Source organism: Struthio camelus, chromosome 4 (genome assembly GCF_040807025.1).
Source record: "Struthio camelus isolate bStrCam1 chromosome 4, bStrCam1.hap1, whole genome shotgun sequence".
Classification (NCBI taxonomy): domain Eukaryota; kingdom Metazoa; phylum Chordata; class Aves; order Struthioniformes; family Struthionidae; genus Struthio; species Struthio camelus.
This window is the reverse complement of record NC_090945.1, coordinates 35,317,784-35,336,340: the sequence shown is the minus strand read 5'-3', so window position 1 is coordinate 35,336,340 and position 18,557 is coordinate 35,317,784. Positions and strand designations below refer to the sequence as shown.

At 35.3% G+C, this 18,557-nt stretch overlaps 1 protein-coding gene across 5 annotated transcripts in view; it reads left to right on the top strand.

Annotated features, from left to right (window-relative positions):
• The window catches only part of TTC29 (tetratricopeptide repeat domain 29), a 219,937-nt gene that overhangs the window by 115,932 nt on the left and 85,448 nt on the right, over nucleotides 1–18,557 (top strand). For all 5 annotated transcript variants that reach the window (XM_068942226.1, XM_068942225.1, XM_068942223.1 and 2 more), the window contains one exon: nucleotides 1,991–2,176. In XM_068942226.1, the coding sequence (XP_068798327.1) occupies nucleotides 1,991–2,176 (186 nt within the window). The remainder of the gene's footprint in view (nucleotides 1–1,990; nucleotides 2,177–18,557) is intronic.

The window sequence follows — 18,557 nt, the reverse complement described above, 5'->3', positions numbered from 1 at the left end:
AGAAATGATGGTAATGGGATTCTTTCAGAAGTCAGAATAAAGTTCTTAGTGTGTTGTGCAATATGCCGAAGTGCTTTATCAAGACATTCTGAAGTTAAAAAACTTAGTCATGACAACAGACAGCATGAAAAATTTAGATTGCTTTCTAGTAGAACATAAGTAATTTTTAATTTTGAGACAAAACATACAAGAGATGAGGCTGGGGAAACACTCTCTTATTTGGTTTAAGCTAAAATAAAGAGCTGTGAAGAGATGCAAACAAAGTACTGTTTTGAGTAATTAATGCTGTTTTTTCCAGACAACACAGGTGACTCACATAGGAGGTAGAATTTTCAATCAAGAAATTATTCCCTTTTGAAAGTTGGCTTTTCCCTAACAATTCCTCTGGTAAACAAACAAAAGGACTTTGACTCCAGCCTTTGATCAAAATGTTTGACATAGCATCATAGTTTCAAAATTAAATCTTGCCTGTATTGAAATCAGGCGTGTTTTTTTCCCCCATTAATTTCTATGGGGCATTCTACATCCAGGGGTAAGGGTTTTTCTCTTTCTTTTCCTCTTCTTTCTTTGTTTAGCAAAGCTTACAAATTGCGTAACTCCCGAAAGCAAAGCAGTTCTGTTCACATATCTAGCTTAACCAAACATTCTTTTACCTGCTGCAAGATTTGTGAATCTTAATTACTTTCTTACCCAACTACATTAAAATTCTTTTAAGAACATGATCTTTGGCTTACATTCATTTAGCAGCCACAAGCACACTAAGTGAGCAATCAAAATTACAATGGAATTTAACTAATTGCTCACATTCAAATCTGACATAAGCAGAGTTTGGGGAAGCAAATTCATTTAGTTTTGCCAGCAATAAATTCAGCTGTGAATTATATCAAAATATGTTACACTTTATTATCTCTTATATTCTTCACCATCTTGTAGAGAAGAGATACTTCAAATTCCCCTTAGGGAGAAGCAGTTTGATAAGAATTGTCAAGTATCTTTAAGTTTTAGGTCTCTAGTCCAAATCAGTAGAGCTTTGGAATAATCTCCTGAGATTTTTTTTTTCAAAGGTACTCTTCTGAGAGAAGTATCTCTAATTCCATAGAAGCTCTCATTCTGTAATTTTAAGTTGTGAATAATGCATTTTGTAATGCTACTTATATTTGGGACCTGCAGCATTTTCTTTTTATTTTAGGGATAGTCTATGAAATGATACTCTGTGGGACTGCTAATTTCTGTGCAAAGTAAATCATAACTGTTCATTAAGCTGGCTGGTGAAATGAAAAAGAGTGGGAACTGAAAGTATTCTTTCCTTCAACTCATAAAGGAGATGTGGGGCTTTGAGGCTTCTCTGCTTTCTACATTTGTTCTAAGAGCAGTACCTTGATGGACTCTTTACATCTTCAAGATATAAAATTTCAGTTTGTCCTTAGTTTGTAACAGTGATAAGGTAACAAAAATAAGACTGTACATAAAAACTCCCAGTCTTTCTCATTAGTCTCACTTTAAATGTGTAAAATGGTAGGAAAATAACAGAGTGGGTTTTTTGGTTATCCCCATCATCACAGCTGCTGCCTTAGACCTGTTCTGAAAGCTACCCGTGCCTTTCCAGGTCTCGGTGGCTCAGGCGTACCCTTCTCCAGTAGTGACTGGCTCTATGCTCTTTTTGTTCACACTAGCTTCTCTCCTTTGGTAAGTCAGTTTCTTACCTAGGTTTTCCATGTTTTATTGAAATATGTATATTTTTAATACAGAAATGATAGTAATTTTCTTGTGGTTTTGCTAGAGTAAGTTTTCAATTATGCTTTAATTCAGAAGATTATCTTTTCCTCTTCTCATATTTCCTTGACTGAATATTTAGGAGAATTTGGCAGTATTTAACTGATGGATATGTAAATAGCCCTTAATTTTTCATTATATGATTATTGCTGTACTGTGTAAAATTTGTGAAAGCTGATGATAATCTAATGTTTTGACTGTATTTTTTGTTTTAAAGGGTGCTATGAGGAAGTGTACAATAACCAGCTTAACTTGGCCTACTGCTTTAATGACCCTGAGGACAAATGGTTAAGGAATTACTTCTATGAACAATGCTTTAACACTGCTCAACTAATAAAAATTGATGGTGGAAAAAAAGAAGCACAAGCACATGCAAATATGGGTCTCATCAGTGAGGAACAAGGTAAGTCACTGAGGTCAAAATGCTGCGTTGTATCAGCATTCAAACAGTCATACTTGGTACTTTGTGTTTTATAACAGGGCACAGTATTTGAATTAAAATTCATTTACAATAATATCTTAAAAGACGTTTTAAAGTTGTTATAATTTTAATTTTTAGAGCAGCAAATAGAGATGAAGACGGAGAAGCCTATAAGTATTCATAGACCTTTTTCCCCTGTTGGCATTCCATCTATAGCTTGAAAGTACTCAGTCATATGGAAAACAAAGCATAAGTACAAAGGAAGCTTTTTTTTAGCACAGAGTTTCTTTGGGTTGGACCTTATTTCCTTTTGCTATTTACTTCTTATTCAACAAGAGACTGGTAATGCTGCTTCAGGCCACAGATGTTTGAGCAGGATGGCATCTGTAGTTAAACAAACTGGGTTGATTTAAAAGAGGCGTGAACACATAATGCAGTTTAATCCTGCCTCAGCAGTAGAAAATTTACACTTGGCTAAAGCAGCCTATGTTTTTGCATTCTTTTTGAAACCCGCTTTCTCTTTCTCTCAGCTGAGAAGCACAGCCTATTTGTTGGTATGTGATTGCCATAGCATTGTTTGCTTCAGGTTCATACCTGACCTCAGGCTCAGTATGTGCATTCATGTATCTGTATCCTCAAACTGCAAGCCTATGAAATTGAAAAAAGATACTAATAGAAGCAACTGTTGACCTTGTTTCCATATTTAAAAATATATGTACCTTTCATGGCAGAAGGGTTAGTATGTGTATATCAGGCTGTCTATGAGAAGGTTTTCCTGTGTTTGCATAAAATTCTGTCTTTTGTGAGGAGGAAACCAATGAGTGAGCTTCAAGTAACCGAGTAAGACCTATCTCCCTCTTCTAATTCGTACATGTATTGAACTCCTTATCATTTCTTCAAATATGTGTGATTTTTAGGGTCATTATGTTTGTTTGTTTGTTTAAGTTTTGCTTTATGGATTGAAAACATTCCAGCTTTGAGCTCAGCTAGTCTACTGTGGTTCGTTTCTCAGACAGAATAGCTTTTCTTAGAAGAGAGAAGACTGATAGACATTGAAACATTTTGTGGAAATTGTATAATTCTGATAATTGTTTTGAATTCTGAAGTTGCCCCTCAACATGCTTTCCTTTCTTTCTAGCTTGGTATCATTTGAACCCTTAAGAAGCAATCTTTCCATTCCATAATCCAAATCCTTAGTGAAAATACTATATGATATACTGGACCCAGGACAGGCACCTGTGGAACCTCACTGAATGTGTTTTTCTTTTCTAACAGTGAACTGTTGACAACTAATGTGTATGTGGGACTTCCTACAAGTGGTAATTTACACTCACCTAACAATAGTTACAGGTAGACCGTGTTTCCCTAATATTCTACAGGAATGTTTTATGACAATGAGAAAAACTTTTCTAACTTTCAATATGTGGCCTTTTCTGTCTCCTCTTTTTTTTTTTTTTAACCAGACCTCTTTCTATATAATAGATGAATCTAAATAAAAATAATAATAAAAGATTAATTTGGTGAGATTTGCTCTTGACATATTGGTGTTGGTTGTAACACATTGTCATGTTTCCTCTAGATGCTTAGGAGCAGTCTGTTTGATTATTTATTCTAATATTATTCCAGGAATTGAAGTTAAGCTAAATCCAGTTTCCCAGTAGATGAGATGGTGCTTGCTTAAAAATCATGACCAAGTCATTTTCATTTTGAGTGAAAAATGCTTAGTTAGGTTATCTGTGTGATCCTTAATAGAATAAAGTGGTTTGAGTTGCTGGATATTTCAGCCTTTTCACCTGGTCCTTTAGATTCTAAAAAAGTAAGTTGTTATACGAAGGTACGTTAAAGAAAGTATTTCTATTTATAGCTTCAAAGGCTCATACTGACTCACTAGTGTTGTCTACCCACTGCCTAAAACCTTTCCATCTTTTTGTGATGTGTTAAACAAAAGTTGTTGAATACTTAAATATCTTTAAGTCTTCGATTCCATTACAAAAAAACTTAAAGTGCTGAAGTATACTTTGCGATGTTCAGAGGAGGAGGGGAACTTTCATTTTCCTCCTATAAAATACTTGAAATTTCCAGAAGAGAAACTTCTTATTAACATTGGTAGCGAAATCAAGGTGTATTTTCACTGGCCAGGGTAGAGCTCCATTGAATCTATAGGATTTGTCTTTTGCAAATATTTTGTTTCCATAGAGAGAGCTGAAAAAAATAACAAACCTAAGAGTAAGCCTAGGATTTGCTCTGAGGGACCACTGAGAAAAAGATAGTGGATGTATTTTGTGTACTTTTTATTTTCAGAGGGTAAATAATTAAATCGAAAGCTGTGATTGTGAAAAAAGAGTAAAAGCAATTAAGTTGAGTTGGGATGGTATAAAATTACATGAGGATTAATGCTATTATAAGTAAAATTATAAACACACTTTTTAATGTTAGAAAGAGCAGATAGATATGGCTTGTAAATTAAATGGTCTCAATTTTTGTTTAATGACTTCATACTGGTGTAATCTTGTTTGGTTGTGAACTGAGTGAGTCAGATGCCTTCTTCCATATATGTGATATATCCATATGTACAGGAATGTGTACATATTTATAGAAAAGTGTATGTGTATGAATATATACATACATATTTGTGAATGCATATGTGTACACACATAAATATATATAGGGACATGTATGTGTGTGTGTGTACATATATGAATGATACCTGACATTGCATGATACTTTTATCTGATTTAAATTACCATATCTATATTAATTCCGTTGATTAATATTGCAGTCAAAATATGTATTTTAATGGGTGTGTAAAGTAATAATGCAAGGACCAAGACAAGAGTGAGATGTTAGTCTTATGCAAGTTCATGCGTGCATCCTTTTAGATATAAATACATTATACCAGCTCTTTTCAGATCTCTCACCCAACAGAGTGGGTTTTTTTTTCACTTGTTAATGGAAGCTGACTATATATGCTTAGGAGCTGTTGCTTAGAAGTGTAAAGTTAAACTCATACTTGTTGTAAAGATTGTTATTTGCCTTAGAAGCAAATTGATAATTTGCTAGTTAATTTTGGGGTAATCCAAGTTTGAAGTTCTTTGACTTTCAGCCTGGTCCCTGTCCTAGAGGCTGGAAATAGATGTGATGTTTATTAAAATTTAAAGCTAAATATTTGAAGCGTTGGCAGGGTAGACATCAGTCATGATGTTTGGATGCAGATGATTCGTGACTGTCAGTACATAGTGGCTGTCAGTACATAAGGGAAAGAAAACAATAGTAATAGAGTAGCCTACTACAGACACAAATGGAACATGCTGCTTGAAGCAAACATGATTTCAGCGGCAGTTCTTTGCAGAATGAGATTTTTACCTCTTCTTTAAGAAATTCTGTTTATAAAATAAAATCTCTGCTTATGAGTTACCCAAATGAGATGATTACATACAGGAGAATGAGGATTACAGTAGAGGTTTAGGTTACGACACTAGTCAGTGAGCTGTACTCACTGCATAGTTTGATTTCCCTCAGGGAGCTGATCTTGAATGATTTTATTCATTTGGTTACTAGTTATTCCCTTATTTGTAACTATTAAACATGATGTCACTCTATTGTCACATTGAGAAAGCAATGTCATATTTTTGTATGTTTTCTCACATTAAGTCCAGTATTATGTATCATCCAAGTAAGCACAGGCATTGTGGCAGAATCTTAGTTAAGGCAAATTCTTTTCACACAGTATTTTTATTCCTGTGCTTTGGGTGTATTTTCAGAAGTAATAAAGTGATAATCAGACTCATTGTTATGAATGTATATATTTTTCTGTATATCAGAGAATAAGAAGATTTTTTTAATGGTCTGAGGACCCACAGTGATAGTTCTGCTATATTAGTGTAAATTCTACTGAAGTTAGTTAGGAACTTCGGATTTACACTTTTGTATCTTACAGAAGAAACACAGCCTAAGTGCATTTATAGATGTGATGGCTAGTGCTAGTTGATATAGGTTCTTATACTGCCATTACTCATCGTTATTTGAGTGCTTTCTGTTGTGTATTAAATGGTTAACATCTACCACACATTAAATGATGTAGATCTTAAATACATGCATCCCAAAGTTTCAGATAGTTTACGTAAGTAACAAAAGCAGCCCAGAGGAAATGAGGAATTTGTACTTGTAAGAGCTATTTCCTTCCAGTAGGTTATAGTAAAATTAGATAGAATATAGGTCTACAGTATTCAAAAACATAAAGAATAAAAACAGACATCTGAAAGTGTACTTATTCTAAAAGCAACCACCAAGGCTGCTGCAAGTAATAAGGGGCAGAGGAGGGGATACGTGCACGTGCGCGCACACACCCCTGTGTATGTATATGCGTGTGGCAGCTGTTCCGAAACCAATAGGAATCACAGAAACCAGTATTTCAAATATCAGAATTTCAATCTGAGTGTCAAACAACTCTGCCTTTATGAGAGAAGCTTAAAGATAGCCAGTTAACTTTTTTTTGGTTTAGATGCATGACTTCCTTTAAGGCACAGCCTTGCAAAAAGATAGCTTAGTGATGCATGGTCTGTGGGACCAGACCCAGTCCACAGTCCCCAGTCCACTGTGGGACCAGTCTGCGGGAGGAGGAAGAGTGACATCCAAACTCTAGAGGAAGCCATGAAGACCTCATCACTACATTCTTATATAAATATCCACCCCTCACCCAGGTGGTGCAAGGATCTCCGCACCTTCCTTGCAGAGGTTAGCAGCAAAGATAAGGATTCACAGGCTGTGGTCCCTTTCCTGTGTTAATAAATGAAACAGTGCCTGGAGGTGTCGGTGGGTGCTGGAGCACAGGTCAGTGTTACAGGGGTGTTAGAATAGTCCCTTACACACTTTTAGCTCATACCAGCTTCTGTTTCCCTTCTCTCCCCTGCTGTTGTTTGTGGCACAGTTTGGTGGTTAGTGTTACAGGGACTGTTTCTAATAGCCAGTTTGCATGGAGCCACACTGTTTTGAAGGGTAAGAGCATTTACTAGGTAGACTTACTTTCCATACTGGTTGGTTGCAGTGCTTGGAAACCTTTTTGGATGCATTTAAATAACTAGTTTAGAGGAGGCTTGGATCACAGTGAAGTCCAGTGAATAAAACCTCCCCAACATATGCCAAATGTAAATCCGTACTGTACCAGAAACTGCATATCCCCTGATACGAGAGCTCTGAGATGTGTGAAAATTATGACATTAATCTCAATGTGATGGTGACTTGGAATAAGTCTTCAGATTTATATTCTGCTAGCACGTAAAGATCAACAAAGGTAGAGGCAATACTTTTTGTGAAATGTTTACAGACTAAAAAGACTAAAGGCGGAAAGAACTAGAAAGAGAAGAATGCAGCATGTCATGCAAATAACAATGTTAGATGTCTCAGTGCTGATTACTATAACATCCAGCAAATCCATACACCCAAATTTGTCTTTCCTAATCTGTTTTTAGATTGCAAAGCTTGAAGAATTCCTCATCAGAGTCTCCTTAATCTCTTCTAAAATTAGTTTAGATGTTTCAAAAATACTGCCATAGTCTGTAAAATAAGTGTGAGTTTTTCAGGTGTTCAATTTTGATCCAATTCTGCTTTCATTATAAGGAATTTGAACTCTGTCGGCTTTTCAGTGGGAGCAATTTAGCGACAGAGCTGAATATTTCTGAACTTCCTCTGCACTCCCCTCCGAAGAAAAACTAATAAATTGGAGTTAATTTATGAGAAAGATATAGTTGTTTTATCTGTCATCACAAATAAAATACAGTTTGTATTAGAAGTTGATGTAGGCTCTTTTGGTTGGAAGACCTACTGAACACAGGGGCCTCGATAACTTAACTTAATTTATTGTGGAAAAAAAACTCACAGGGTCCATATAGACTTTGGCAGTCTTGATTAAGACCAAGGAGTAGGATTCTACCTATCATTTTACCATACTGTTTGAATGAATATGAAGGTTTTAATCAAAGCCCTATAGAGGTAAGGGAAAGATTCCTATTGACCTTAGTGGGCATTTAATTCAGGCTTTTGAAGTTGAAGCGTTAATTACTTTGGATCTGTTTGAGAAACAACACCTTAAAGTCAGTTCCTAGCATCATGTTTTTGCTTTGGAACATAAAAATCTAAACTGATTGTTTTCTTGTTCCTAGTGGGTCCCATTTAATCCATTACTGAGAAATTGTTGTTTTTATATTTTGAAATGTTTATGGCTAGCATTTTTCAATGAAAAATTGTAGTCGCGTTTATATTGTGTAAATAATTGAGAGAAACTCAGCATACGTTCCTGAGTATCTATGCAGAGGAAATATGCACATGTTTAAACAGGATTTCCCCAATTGGTTTGCCTTCAGGCAGAAATAATAGATATTCAGATTTTAAAAATTATAAAAAGAATGTTAATATTGTAAAGTGAAGTATTAAAAAGGTTTACAATTGCTAGGAGATTCCTAAGGGTATCCAGAATAAAATTCACTCATAGGATGGATGGCCCACACAGAGCTTCTACATTTACAAAGCTTTATCTGTGTTGCAAGTCTGCCAAGCCTCCTTAAACAGCAAATCCTCATTGTGTTGTATAATGTAGAATAAAAAGCGCGGCTTTAAAATCTGATTGCAAAATTAGAAACAGCTGGTAAATACAATAAACCAGAGGGACAACACTTGTGAACAATGATGAATTTCTTCCTTACTACATCTGGAGTACAGAACTGCTATTGATAACAATATTGTTTTATTTTATAATCAGCCATCCAACCTGCATATTTAATGTTGTTATGCTTCCACCATAAGGTGTATAGCAAGTATCTAGCGGTCTCCATACTGTTGTATTCACTAGTACAGGTTTGACAGTGGAGGGAGGAAATCTAAAATGGATTGCTTTCCTCAGAGCTCTATGTTCAGAAACAAGAGCCAAAACAGCAACCGGTATTACCAGGTAATAGGTAGCTATTACCTGGCCTCTCAAGGCCTTTCTGGTTTCATCTGTCCGTGCTTCTGTGTCAGAGCTTCTTTTTGTAAACAACTTCTTTTGTTTCAGAATAATATCCAGATAAGTTTGTGATTGGTGAAAAAAATTAATCTCATTTTTCCTTCCTCATTCTTTCTTCATTTTTATAATGGGAATTTCCATACTGTGGGCTTCTGCGACTTACCCAAATTTGGTTGAAGTTCACACCAATCTACTTGGGGACAGGCTTGTTTTTCTCTGGAGACTAACCTAACAATGTCTTTATAGTGTTCATGAATTGGAAAAAAACATGTAGTATGTTTCATCTGAGTCTTTTTCATTGTAAAATAGCCAGGATCCAGTAGTAACAGAATACCATTGTTTAGTATGATATTCCCCTCTATCCTTCCCAGGCTGCATATCCCAGATTACTAACTTTTAAGGTTTATTCCTGGTTGTGGTTATGTATTCAAAACAACTTTTTTTTTTTTTTTTTTCAGAAAAAGCGTGAGAATAGTTTAGACTTCAAAGCTAATCCATGTGTCTCCAAGTACTAAAGCTTTGGCTCTACAGCCCTATTGCTAAATTTTATCTTTAAGTACATTTAGAGGCATGTGCTTAAAAAGTCTCCACAGCAGTGAACTTCACAGATAGAAAGAAGCCTTTCCTTAATGGGAAGTGGAGTATTGTATATCTGGTTTGACACTTCCAGTCATTGATTTTCATCATATAAACTGAAGCTAACTCTTTTTTTTTTTTTTTGTTATTCTACATTTGCACTTTTTATAAAGCAGTTATATTGTTTTTTTAGTTGATTAAGAATTGAATACCTGCACTAGCTAGGAAAAGGTTGATGAGAGCACACAATTTAAAAGGTTTAGAACTCAATTTTATAGGAGTCTTTTAGAGTCTTCAGATGTGATGCTTTTCTCTGTCAGTCAGTGGCTAGACAGAAGCAACCATAAATCCAGAGAGAGAGATTCTTGAGGAGGACAGATTTGAAAGGTTTATTAAAGAATTGAGCTCATCCACCTGCAGATTATAGTTCACAGATAAATGACATCTCATTATTGCAGCAGTGTTACTGGTATTGAGCTAGCAGTTACTGTGTTGAATTGATGTTACAGAAATTAGGTGCGTTTTCAGTTCAAATTAATATACTCTTAACAAAATCTGAGAGAAGCTTCTGCATGTATACCAGGAAAGCAAAAAAGGCCTGTTGAATTGATCAAAAAGTATTGTTCATAAAATTAGTTTTTGTTCTTGTTTTTTAAAAAAAAGTGTTGGTAGACACTGTAGATATTTTGAACAAGAAAACTCAATGAGAATTCTGCAGAGTTTTAATTTTCACTTCTGAAAATACTGTGAGGATGGAAAACTTCTTCTCTTTCAGTTGCTTTAAATCATATTTTATTATTAAACCCCAGAAAGTAATGATATTCTTTATGCTAGGAAAAAGTAAGTAAAAGCCTCCTCAATCTTTCTACCATCACTACCAGTTCCTTAAGCTAATTGTTCAAATGGAGAATCTCTAAGTTGTAATGTAACATCTAGGGACAAGTGTGTATTCTTACTTTGTAATGAAAAGCGCTTCAAAATATTCAGAGCAGTACAATAGTATTAATTCTAATCTTTGTAACTTGCATTTTCCATGAAAGTTTTCTGACCTATACGTGACTATCTTCAGGTAGCTTCTGTTCTTACACCTTTGGTGATTGTAAAGTTCATTGTCAAATAGTTCCTAAAATTACTGAAAAAGTATTGCTTTTGTTTACATTGAACTACGAAAGGTAGTACATCAGAAATATTTCAGAAAAAAACATTTTGTTTAGCATTCAAGTGAGTTGTTTATATATAAACTTCTGTAAGAATCGTATTTTGTCATTTTTTGTATTAAATGTTGCTCTATTTGCTTTATATGCATGTTGTTAAAGACTATAATATTTAATGAAGAGATCTTTTTAAAGTACCGATAGCCATGAGTAAATTATACCATGTTTGATCTGTGTTAAAGATTCAAAGTCCAAGGCCTTTGAATAGAACTTAGAATAAAAATGTAATTAGGTTACATCCCTAAAGTCTGATATATCTTTAAACAAGACTGCAAATGAAACTTTATTAAAACTTCAAATGAATTATTTCTTTGCTTTTTTAAAATCTTTTTCCCTCTCTTCTCTTTCATGTCTATTACTGACATTGCTGCTTGTATTTTACCTGTCTTTTTCAGAGTATTTTAATTATTTACTGCTTAATGAGTAGGACTGAGATGAAGCTTCATTCAAAGCTGCCCACTCACTATCAGATTTTTTTTTCTTCAAAGCTTTGCAAGGTCTCGGACTACTGCAGCTGAACTTGCAGTTGTCATCATATTAGATAAACTTTCCTGGAGGCAGTGTCTTTCCTCTCAGTAATTGGCAGAGGAGGTACTGTTTCCAGAGGTGCCGCCTTAGTGGGTCTGAGAGTTGATGGGAGTAAAGCTATTGTCAGTGGGATTATATTTATCTGAGCTGTTATCAGTGGTGGTTAGAAATCGTATGTAAAGCAAACACCGTGAAACTATTAGTAAAGAAGTATCTTATTTTTCAGAGAATTATAGGATAATTCAGGTTAGAAGGGACCTCAGAGAGTCATTAGTCCAATCTCCTGCTCAAAGCATCGTTTTGAAGTAGATTATCTGCACAATAGAACTGCTCCAGTGCTGGGGCATCACATCTGATATTAAGTTTATTCTTGAAAGCTGTGGAAAGTACAGTACTGGGAGTGGAGGTAGAATCTGAATAAAACGTAATCACCACAAAAAAAACGATGTAACGTGAGGCAAGAATTTGATATGAATTAGCAAAAAATTAAGTTTACGGTGAAACTAATCTGCTTCAGTGACACTTTCCTTATTTGAAAGATAGTGATGATATATCCTTTGAAATTAAATAGTAATCAGTTTGTTTTCATGGAGTTATATCAAGTTTACAAAACCCTTAAAAACAGAACTGCAAAGCATGTGCCTTGCTTCACAGTTCATCACTGCATTTTCACCTCCTGTTCTCTTCATTTGTATATCTGCCTATAAACGCTGAAATATTTGTAAAACCTTAAGAGTGAGCATCCCACTGAGTACAGACCTGTTGTTATGCAGAGGCTAGAGCCTTAGATTGTGAGCTTACTGGATATATTTTGCATTTTAGGTAGCTTCTGTGCATAGGGAACACCTTGTTGATGCTTTACAGATAGGAAAGAAAAAGGCTTAAACGTTATCAGAAAGCAAGCGTTCCATTCTCTTTAAAATGAGTATGTTGTCATTCAGCTACCATTCGATGCTGTGTTTGTAATGGTCTCCTCTAAATTGAATTTGATGTGTATCAAAATAGTGTTTGTTCATATGTATTCAAACAAGTCAGATATAAGGCATCTGACAAATGTTGCTTTCATAAAATATGTTAACTTCCAAGAGATAAAGGAATTCTAATTGTAAACCAAAATTTTCTATCTGAATTCCTTTCAATATGGAGGTGGAACAGGAGAGTTAGTGGAATTTCCATTCCTGACCTGTTCAGGTTTTTTTTTGGTGGTTGTTGTTTTTCTTCTGGAGTTGGGTACAGATCTTAAGGATACATTTTAAATTCCAGTTTGCACGTAGGTGAAGTGTTGCAAAACCAGTTTGTGCAACGTTCATGTTTTAAAGTTTTCCAAGATTCTAGATTTCACGTGGCCTTTTACAAAAATGGCTGAAATATGAACATTATTTCCACAATTAAGTCTAATGCCAAAGGGAAAATTCAGTAATATACTGTAATTTCACTGGCCCTTATATATGTGACTGTAGTACCTGTAAGTGGAAACATATATTTTATATGGAGAGCTCAAGCAATTCCTTAATTACTATCTAACTTTTCTGACTTTAGTCATGTTTCTAATTTAAGAATTGTTCAAGGGTCACATTTAGTATGAAATCATTCTTTGATTTATTATTGTCTTTCATGTATGTCTGTATCTTGTCAGTTTTGACTTAGTATGTGCCAAGTATAGACAAGCTCTGTGTGGATATAGTATTGGGGGGGATCACGTCATTGACACTGTTTTTTCATTGCAGAGTTTCTCTGAGTAATAGGTCAAGGCGGTAGCTGATTGCTTCAAAATCTGGGAAGGGTTTGCTGGAGAGTCAGAAGCAACTTGAAAAGGCCCAGATCTAACCCAGAATTGTTAGGGCTCAGTGACTGTTATAGTAACTGCAAGGAAAGCAAGAGGAGGGTATTTGTTCCCGCCACCCCCACAATTGTGCCTTGTGCACCTTGTTCTTTACTCTTTCTTGTAAGAACAAGTAATTTTTTTCATAGCAGTTCCTCTGCTAGTAATGTGCCCTTCAGTTAATTATTGTTAGTAAACTATCCCAAAAGCCATTATCATTTCAGCTGCCTGTAGGAGACCCTTTTTTCTTTGCAATTCTATGGTACTTGTAGCAGAGGGGAAAGAAATTATGGACAGATAGGAAACCACAGAAATTAGTAGGTGTTACTATAGCTTCCGGTTGCTATAGTTTTTACTGCAAGCCTCAGAAGCTTTGTGGGTAATCAGAGCCCAACTGAATGGCTTTACCAATGACACAGGAGGCCTTCCTGGGTGAGGTAGTGGCACATGAAATATATAGCATTTAACAGGTTCTCCTTCCTGTTCAACTGTTGTCTTTTAAGCGACCCCGGATCATTCTAAAAAGCTATTTGGCTGGCCAGGAAGGGGAAAGTGCAGTAACTCCTTAGGGTGACATAAGAGATAAGCACTTGCCCATGTGGCTGTCATGCTGAAGCAAGAGATTATCTCTTGATCATGCATGTAGTGGTGGAGATGGCTCAGGGCAAATAATCATATATTTCTCTCATAACATGTAGTAGCTCTTCTAGTTCCCAAGATACATTATTGGTTGTTTTGCCACTAGGTTTCTTTTGGAACTAGATTCCAGTCTGTATACCTATATGTAAAGATGCAACTTTAGGGCATATGTGTAATCTGTTCAAAAGGGAAGAGTACGTGTGTGCTTGAATTCAGACAGTAGAGAAAGGTAAGTCTTCCTAGAATCCTGGAAGTCACAGTGTCACACTGTGGCTCATTAGGGACTGCTTGGACCTTTCCTTTCAGCTGTGATACCCTTTGTGGGAATGGATTTTGTCCTTTCTGGTCCAGGCTATGTGCCCATATTCACATTGGCCAAGTATTAGCCGTTCTGACCCATTTTGCCTTTTAGAACAAAACAGATTTGTGGTCAACCCAAGAAGTTCGCAGCCACCCACCTTTCCATCAAAGATTGTATGCAACCTCCTTTATTTATTGATGGTGTAGTTACTTACTTAGAAAATAAAATTGCAGCCTTATTTCCACAAATTATCCCTGCTTGTGAGGTGTCTCTTAAACAACCCTCTAAGCAACATCTTTTAGAGCATGTTTTATAACATCATACGTTGATGCAATATATCATAAGGTATTGTGACCAATCCTACTATGAATCCTGTAATATGCACTGCCCTCTAGGTGAGTATTTTGAGTATGTGAGCTTTAAGGCAAGTAATTTAGGTCCTCAGAGAACTCTCTTATACATGATCTAGTTCTCATTGGATTCATATATATATATTTTTTTTTTGGACAACAGATGCTTGCTTAACTAATATCAGCAGAAATTAAATATCATTCTTTAAACTGCAAACCCAAAGATTAGCCCAGTAGTTCCTGAACCAGCCATGAGAGCATAAAATATCATCCTTGCAAGCCAGTGATCTGCTTCCTCCTACTATGCCTGCTTCTTTTCTTTGCATACCAGTTTCCATCCACCAATGCCCTATCTCAGGTTGTGTGATGCTCAACTTTCCTGTTATCTCCCTCCTTCCAAGCCTCCAGCTTTCTACTTTTCAGGCAAGCTTTCAGTTGACTTTGAGCTTCTCGAACTCGAGAGAGAGAGCTGCTGGTGTATGGTCAGGTTGGGGAAGCCATCAGAATATCCCCTGATGAGCCAGCATGTTCCTTACAATATTATGAACTGCCTGTGTCATTTCCTTGTGGAATCTTTCTAAAGAATAATGTTATCAGCCTCTGTCTAGTAAATAAAAATAACTTTTTACTCTTAATCTTAAATATGCTCACCTTAATTATTATGTGATGATCAGTTATGTTTTAGAGGAACCTTATAGAGTTATGGAAAAGCAAAATTTCATTTTAAAACTTTTAAAACTTTTTCACTTTTTTTGTCTTGGTCTGGCAGATGGCTGCATTGACTTGAATACTTGCATCCAAGATCAATCCCATGACTTCTATACAATCGACTTTACCTCAGGAGTCCAGGGTGGCACAACTATTTGCTGAATGAGAGTCTTATTTTATAATTTTTGTGAGCTTTTTATTCCACCTCCCAGGACATCTCTGTGAAGGACTTACAAAAGTGTCTGTAAATAGGGGCTGACATTGGAAACTGACAGATTCTTAACTATTTCAGCATAAATAGTGCTACCGTAATTATCGTCATTGAATGCAGGAAACTGAAAATCATACACATAGTTCAAGCAGTTAAACTGAAATGTAAGCCTGTATCTTTTAAAAATGGAATAGCATTTTTCTTTTTTTGCTACCATTAACTATTACTTCAAGGAGATTTTATGTCCACATTGTACGATGAGTAAGTTATTACAAAAGATGTCATCATTTGGGATTAAAATATACTATAATATACATAAAGCTTTATTATTCCTTTAGGTTGTTGTTTTAAGCTAAAGTGGAATATTTTCCAAAGTCCTCAACAAATGTTTACAATTTAGAACTAAATGTGCTTTCTACTTATACTAGTGCTGCTGAAGAAATGTGCCTAACAGACCTATCACCTGTTTTTTTTTTTTTTTTGCGCAGTTGTTTCTGTGGCATTATTTTCATTGGTAAATGTACGAGCTGATAGAAAAGAAAATCATTGGGTCCTCTCAGTGTTGTTGAGGCATGGAGCTAGAACAGGTTGGGCACTGCATTTTGCAGATTGTGACATTTTAAATTACCTGTACACTACTGGAAGCAATCTATGGACCTAATTAACATCCCACCTAATTAATGTCAGGGCTGTATATAGAGAACGCTTGACAGATTTGTATTGCATTTATTTATTAAGCAGCGCATTATTCAAATTTGCTGTCTTTAATTTCTGTATTGAAAACTTCAGATTTGTGTGCTGTTTTCTTAAGTGGGAGTAACTCTTCCTCCCTCCCCCCCCCTCAAGTAATCAATGCACTGCTGAATGAGTTCATTTTAATGCACTCAATCATGCCTCTAATGTTTGTAGCTTACGGGCGCAAGCATCAGTAATGCAAGAATGTTATATGGCTTTAGTTTGGGCCATTTCATAAAATATTCATGGAATCAAAAATGTGCATCAAAATAGCGGCTGGGAGAATTACATTTATGTGCCTGCTTTTATGGCAGCTTCACATTTAAACCCATTTGTGTTAATATCTAGTCAATCTTTCTACTTTAAAAAAAAAAAAAAGGCAAATAGTAGTCACCATATATACCCTCTTTGGTTGAAATTTGTCCAAGATATCTATTGTGATACAACAAATGTATACTTTTGGAAGATGTTTTAGAAAGGAGAATTATGAAGGAAGTTCTAGATAATGTGAAAATGTTTCTCTCCAGTACTTACAAAATTACATTGAGTTCTTTTGAATGAATAGATCTGTTTTTTGTGACTTTTAAGCAACACTAATTCAGTTCAGTTAAAACTGTGGCACATCTGTGCATACATATGTAGTGGCTATGAAAATAAGAGTAATTTCTAAAATTTGATGTTGTTAGTGGCCAAGTAGTATCTCTGTAGTCACATAATTGTTTAAAACTGATCTTATACTCAAGAACTATATTGTAACACCCATTTCCTTCCCATATTTAAGGTTAAATAAATGTGGATAGGGTTTCTTTTGTTGTGCCCTGAATTCTATTAAACTAACATTTTAGTAGTGGTACTATGTGTTGTAAGTATTACATTTCTGTTTTTTGATTCCCTGTGTAACAGAGGTAGAGTTATCAGAGATTCTCAGACTCTTAGTTTAGGCTATATTGGGATAATTTCTGAATAATATTAGGGAAAAGAAATATACAACTGCTGCTGTTAATATTGCTAAACTGAATACACCTATATTCCTTGTATAGCATTTTGCAACTAGATTTTTCAAATACAGATTACCTAGAAATACCTCCTGGCTTTCCTCCTGGAATTCTTGAAGCAATATAAGAGATACCCTTCCACAAACCATTCTAAGTCTTACTCAGCGTTCTTTTCATTTTTGTTGTTTTTTTTTTTTTTGCTTATCTTCTTTCAATTGATAATAAAAATCATTTAAAACTCTACTTTATCACTGTTCAAGTGATAAAAAAATATTCTTGCTCTGACGTGTTCTGTAACTGGCTTACACTTTCTCTCCATGCTTTTCAAAATTTTTAGATAGCACCACCTGTCTCTATGTGTACTACAGTTGCAGTAGCTCAGTATTTTAAAATAAGAATACACTTGTCAAAGTAATTCCAGCTGAACCAATTCATCGCAATGAATAAACTCTCCATCCCCCTGAAGACATTATTTTTCCATAAGCATTTGAGGTTCACACATACATTATGGGTTAAGGAAATAGGTTGATATATCAGTTGGCAATGAGGAGGAGGGATTTCAGATTATTTTGGTGGAGGAACGAATTTCCAAAATCTAAAATATTTTACCTTCCATGAGTTTGAGAGGTCTGCTAATTGCAGATTGTTATTATTACTGGAAAGATTCTTCAGGAAGCAAATTCTCAGTCTCGTAAGGGCTTGCAGGTCAGGAATTCCATCTCTTGCTTAGGAAACGAATAGCTATTTTAAATTACTTTATTTTTTTTGCGCAGCATCTTCTCTTTTGCGTTTCTCTGACCAGATTGTATTACTTTTTAATTCACAGTCTTTATTTCTTGGTAGTTGAATGGAGTCAAATCTGTTTTAATGTAGTTCCATTTGAATACTACCAAACAGAATACACTGCTTTTGTATTTTGAAGCTTGATGTAGATGCTGCTGATGATGAAAGAGGTTTCACAGAGATCTGGCAAAAAGGATGTCAGGTCAAGGCTCTTACGGTTAGGTCAACTCTTAAGAACTATGGGGTACATTGAATATATGAGTTCAATTTCCATCCTGACAGAAACTTTCTCAAGGGGATACTGCAAGTGAGGGAGCATGAGTAAGAATTATCATATCTGATAGTTCTAATGATCTAAACAGTAGTTCTGAGGTATGTGCATATTCTTTACATGAATGTTAGGTGCCTTTGAGAGATTATATTTCTAAGCCATAGGAAAAAAATAGATACTGTATTAGGTTTCAGATTACATATCTAGGTGATACCATTCGTTTGCTGCTTTCT